General features: G+C 39.5%; 1 protein-coding gene across 1 annotated transcript; it reads right to left on the reverse strand.

Moving 5' to 3' along the window:
* Window positions 1-1,192: 1,192 nt before the first annotated feature.
* On the reverse strand, window positions 1,193-5,581 carry BRS3 (bombesin receptor subtype 3). The gene is made up of 3 exons (XM_081564164.1): window positions 5,148-5,581; window positions 3,230-3,581; window positions 1,193-1,606 (listed from the first exon to the last, which is right to left on the reverse strand). The coding sequence occupies exons 1-3, from the start codon at window positions 5,579-5,581 to the stop codon at window positions 1,193-1,195; spliced, it is 1,200 nt and encodes a 399-aa protein (XP_081420290.1).
* Between the last annotated feature and the right edge of the window lie 527 nt (window positions 5,582-6,108).

Genomic DNA, 6,108 nt, shown 5'->3' on the forward strand with positions numbered 1-6,108 from the left:
CCAAAGTCAAGTGTTTGAAAATACAAATTTAACTATTGACAGTTAAAGGCTTTAATTTGCCCCAAGAAAACATGTTCTGAAACCACAGATCTAAAACGGACACATCTATTGACAAGTTTTTGGAAATAGTATTTATTACAATTTTATAGTGTTAGCAAGTAGGAAGAGAGGATAGAAAATCAGAACCTTCCATCTGATTTCCAAGGGCAGAGATTAATTAGGTCACACGCTTATTAGAGGACTTAGGCACACATCGGGTTTAAGATAGTCAAGCAGAAAGATGATCTGATAACAACTAAACACCCAGGTGTTAGGGATTTCACGTGGTACTTCTACATTTTTTAGAAAGAGGGCACTGCTTACCAGAAAGAAGTGAATTTTCTTAAAGGATGAATTTCAGACAGTGACAACATCGCAGATTTTTTGACAGGGATCCTTCTTTGGAGCCCTCAGATGACACTAAACATGGCCAGTGATTCTGCCTATGAAGGAGACAGGTTCTTCACAATATCTGTGAAAGATAACTTTGCCCAATTATCAGTCAATGGGAGTTGTAACTCCAGAACTACCTTAAGTCAGTAAGTGCTGACCTAGTAAGGTAAACACCCAGCCCCAGATCCTTACTTAACACTGACCCCTCAATGCTGTCATTGCCATTGCACAGCTTTAGTTCCAATGGAATAGATATTAATGGAAAAGGGTAGTCAAGAACAAATTGTGTGAAATTTTATTTTTTAGGACTTCGTTTTTTTTAAGAAAATTGCAGAAGAGATGTTTTACCTCTCTTTGATACCCTTTTCATATGCAAAGTATAATCTCTAGATTTACACCACATAATAAACACAAACACAGTTTTATGTAAATCACAAGAGTATATGAGAAATTATAAGCATCAGAGATGTGATGGAAACATATTAGGTTTTTAAGTGCCATGTGTATTTCAATTTACCTCCTATTTGGCCTCTGACATAGACAAATGTGTCACTATACCTAGTGGGGCTCCATTTTATTTAGAAAGCCCAGTAATGTTAATGCTTGTACATTGAAGAAAACTATGATTTGTCCAATCCTTCCCTCCTAAGATTTCACCACAATTTACAAGCCATTGAAAGTCCTGACACCATATACCTACACATGGCTCAGAGTTGAATAGACACTCTGGGAGGAAAAAATACCATTTTTAGTTGAAAAGCTAGACTCTGTCATCTTCCTTCTTTGCACTGCAGCCAGTGAATAGGGGCACACTAATTTCAGACATCTGAGTGCTTGCAGCACCCGGGACCCTTCCCATCACTGCTAGGTTGTCAAGAGGGGTATTAGCAGCAGGAGGGTCAGGCACCCCTGCCTTGCAACAGAATAACTGAGCTTTAAAATGCTGCTGGAAGGTATTGCTCAGCCAGTAAAGGGCAAAGGGGTTTACACAAGAATTGCTGAAAGCCAGAATCCGAGAGATGATAGTGACAAATAAGTGCACGGCAGAGGAGTCCATATAGGTTTGAGAAGTGAATGACTGGTAGAGGTACAGAAGATGATTCGGCAACCAGCAGAGAGCAAAGAGAGCCACCAGCACCAGAACTGTTTTGGCAATTCGCTTCCGGGATTCGATCTATGGAGAGAAGAAAAATGACAGCAACAACAACCAAAAACCAAGAACCCATCCACAAAACAAACAAAACTCACGAACACCCTAAAAAAGAAAACATTGAGCTGGCAGAGATTTTAAAAAGCCATTTTCTAGATTAACTGAGAAATGTATAGCTAACAGGCTGGTGTCTCTGCACATGCAAGTGTGGGTTGGCAGCCTGTGGCTATAGAATACAGCAAGTGAATTGACATAGTAACCTGTGATATTGGTCTCTGATTAGCTCTAATTCAGACTCCTGTCCCTGGTTTTGAGATGCTCTAGGGTGTCTCTAACTATCTCAAGGAGTGTTGTGGAACCATTGAAGATTTAATTTTATTAAGAAATAAATGCTGCACAAAACTGTTTGAACTGCATCAGCAGAGGCTAAGTTTGAACAGTCTTCTGGGGATTGTGAAAGTTGACAAACTTGTACCTACAATTATCTTTAATGTATAGGAATTCTACCCACATAGTCAGAGGAATAAAAACCAATGCACCATCCTTCATATATGAAAATAACCCTACCTACACCTCTTAATAAGAGAAATGACCCAAATGAAGTGAAGACATTGCCTGTAGTCACAGATAGAGCAAAGAAAACTGTTCACGTGGGCATAAAAATGCAACTTTATAAAATAGTGAATAAATAAATAAAATACAACTTTAGCCTCCTGAGCACCACTGTTGAACCAACTGAAAGGACTAGCTTGAAAAAGCACTGAGCTCTCCATGTACTGGTCAAGAGGTAAATGGAATCATCTCCTACCCAAGAAAGATAGAAATCCTGTTGGTTTTTTTTTTTTAATTAAGTGGAACAATGTTTTGTGAATATTCTTTTTATTCCATTCATATTTATGAGAGGAGAGCACACCTGGGTCTTGCAATGGTCTTAATCGAGCTACTCTGAGTCACCATGTTCTCTTGCCACTGGCACTGGGTCCCTCGAGACACCCCCCTGCCCGGTCTGCTCATCTGTGTATAAGTGGTTTGCATTGAATAATGTTATGGCTTCTTGCCAGTTCTACCATCCTGCGTTTTTCTATCATTCTGTTATACTTTCTAAAACAAAAGATGCTTCACTTTATAGTCTCACCTTGTGTGATGTTTCTCATTGTTCTATGGGCTGATTTTTGACTTACCCCAAACTTCAGCTGCCCCTTTTCTAATAATAACAGTCCTACCATTTACTGAACATTTACCATGCAGTAGGAACTATGTTTGGAGAAGGCAATGGCACCCCACTCCAGTACTCTTGCCTGGAGAATCCCAGGGACGGGAGAGCCTGGTGGGCTGCCATCTATGGGGTCAAACAGAGTCAGATACGACTGAAGCGACTTAGCAGCAGCAGCAGGAACTATGTTAAGCATTTCATATATATCATCCAGTCCTCATTTTCATTTTATACATGAGGAAAGTGAGGCTCAGAGAGGTTAAGTAGCTTGCCCAAGATTGTTCAGCTGGTATGGAATTAAATCCTGGGTCTGACAGACTCCAGAGCCCATGATGTTAGCAAAAATATGATACTGCTATTGTATTTATTGTCCAAAGGTGCAAAAGGAGGCATTTCCCTTCTAAATACACGCATGAGTCCTTATGAATACATACCTGCTTGCGGGCATGGCTTTGTTCCTCAGTAGGTATGTTCAAGGTGCTTTTGTAAAGAGTTCTAGCAATCAAAGAGTAATAGACAGAGATAATAGAAAGTGGAATAATGTAGAATACTAAGAAGCACAGCAGAGAATGTATCTCTTGCAGGAGCCTCTCAGAAACAGGGTAAGAGACACACGCTTTAAATGTTACATTTGTGTCAGGATCTTGAAAAGTATATACATTTGAAAATATAGCCTCTGGTAGAGCAATGATCATAGACATGATCCAGATGCAGCCAGCTTTGGCACAGGTCTTCAGGATGGCATTGGGGGGCTGACGCTCCAGGGGCTTCACAACTGCCTTGTACCTAGAAACACATAATCACAGCAAAAGGCAAAATCAATATCAAAATGACAGAATCTAAAAATTAGAAGTGACGTTAGTGATCATCCAGTTATACCTCCTATCCATATGTATGTAACCAAGTCAACATTAACCAGCTGAAATTGGCTAGGATTTCAAATACACATAATACACCCCAGGAATTTTTATTTATGCTAATCACTTTTTCCTTTTCTTCACTGTTGAGGTATTCCAGATTTTCAATTTTTATGATTTTCTTGTAGATCCTCTAGGGCAAATAAATATTTTTTGGCATGATTTCTTGTGTTATGGAGAGTAATTCATTACCTGTGTATTAAGTGTTCTAAAAGACTTTATTTTTAAGTAAGTGACTGATATTAAATCTAATTCTCCTTTCTTCATGAGTGAGCAGTCATCAACCTTACTAGAAAAGAATTCTATGAGTTTATGCAGAAAAGAGGAGAGGGTTAATTTCTTCCCTGTTTAAATGCTAATTTCTTGCCCAAGCCAATCTGTAGGTAGTTTCAGGGCAAGGGTGAAATCGAAAAACCCTATTCCCATACAAAGATGCCTCCTTATTCTGACAAATCTACCTCAAAATCTATATAGCCTTTAAGTAAATCTGTCCTCAAACAGAATATAAAACCAGTCAAAGAAAAATTCCATAAAAGACACAAGGAAAGCTTTTCTTCCTCTCAGATCCTGGAATCTGAAGAAGCTTTTCCTTCTGGTACTGCCAGACATTGATTACTTACCGGCTTCTTGCAGGCTTTTTAGAGCATCATTTTAAACATTTGGAGCCTCAATTTTTTTATACTTTCACAGTTATTATTCTACAATAGGCACACAGAAAAACACAGTACTTAGGCTGAAAATATCCTAACAGAGTCCAAACACCCTGACTGCCAGAGGTTCTCACACACTCCATTCATACAGCTCTAAAAGTCAACCGGGATTAATTTATGTCTCTGAAAACAAGAATGTCATTGAACGCCTATAGAAAAAAACAAATGCAATTAAGTCACGACATTATACGGAGTTACCAGGAAGCCAAAAGCCTCACCGTTTTTCCACCATTAATTAATTTGATTCATTTCAAGTAAATTAGATGCACGTATCTTTTTTACCATTCTTCCGGTAGACAGTAATGCATATGAGGTCAATTTCACACCTATGATGATATTTTAATGTTGACAATATTGCACCACTAGGCTGCACTAATGTATAAAGCATAAATTGTGTTTTTTTTCCCCACCTGGAACAATTTGCCTTAATAAACTGAGGGGAGGGGGGAGACCGTTCGGTATTCTTTCAAACAAACAATTACAGTTCAGAGAAAATAAACGATCCCCGAAGCACACAGTTTCAATCTCTCCTCTGATGCTAATACAGAAATTTTAACATTCTCATATCAACTTTTATTTAAAATGCCTCCTGATTTTCCAATCTTACATCCAGGTTACAGAGTGTGAGAAAAGCAGCAGAGTAGCCAGTGAACGCTACATACAAGCTTTCCTTTCTTTTTGTCTATTTCACATCCTGGCAAATAGAACTGAGAAAAGAAACCCACCTGTCAGCACTGAGAATTGTTAACGTGAACACTGATACACCAACAGAAGTGAGCCGGATGAAAGAGAGCACCTTACATCCAATTCTTCCGAACAGCCATCCCTCTGCCAGGTAGTGGGTTGCATCGACTGGCACACAAGTTAGCAGAAGTAAAAGATCTCCAAAAGCCAGGCTGGTGATGAAAATATTGGGAACTGTTTGCATGGATTTGGTCTTGAAAAAGACCTTGATGAGAACAGCATTTCCAAGGATGCCCACTGAAATGATCACGGCATAAGTGATATAGATGGCACACAATGCTTCTATTCCTGGAGAGTTGTCTCCGGTCCTTCTTTTATTTGTGGAATCATTAGGGACGACGGAGCTCAATAATTCTGTGTCATTTGTGGTTGAAATTAAAGTCTGATTAGGTGACTGAGGCTGCCTTTGAGACATTTCTTCTAAAGCCTATGCCTTGAATATTTCTTCTGCTCAGTTCAAATGTAGTTGATTGTCACGTCTAATGCCTACGTCTAGTAATGAGATGGTAGAGGAACAGAGCAGAATGGCAGGCAAATCCACGACACTCAGATACTCCTTTCCTTCAGTTGTTCTGTGTCTCCCAGCATGCTTGGCTAAATGCTTACTGATCTGGCACTAGAGGGGGGGAGGTGGAGGAGTTTTATTGACGTTTCCATGACAGAAGGAGGGGGCTATGGGAAATGCTCTGCAGTTGCTTATTCTTTCCTGTTGGGGAGTCTTAGGACTACCCAGGTGTTATTAAATAATACTTACTGTTTACTAGAATCACTCTGCTTCCATATCTAGCCACGAAAATCTGTATGGATTTTGTCAATTTTCATCATTTTCTCTGCATTCAGCAGGGGGCCTAGTGTGCTCTCTTTTACAGGAAATAAACACGTATGTCCCCTGAAGCACAAACTTGAATCCACTCCTCCACGTTTAATATCAGAGAGATGCTG

This window comes from Giraffa tippelskirchi, chromosome X (genome assembly GCF_054371585.1).
Source record: "Giraffa tippelskirchi isolate mGirTip1 chromosome X, T2T-mGirTip1v1.2.pri, whole genome shotgun sequence".
Taxonomy (NCBI): domain Eukaryota; kingdom Metazoa; phylum Chordata; class Mammalia; order Artiodactyla; family Giraffidae; genus Giraffa; species Giraffa tippelskirchi.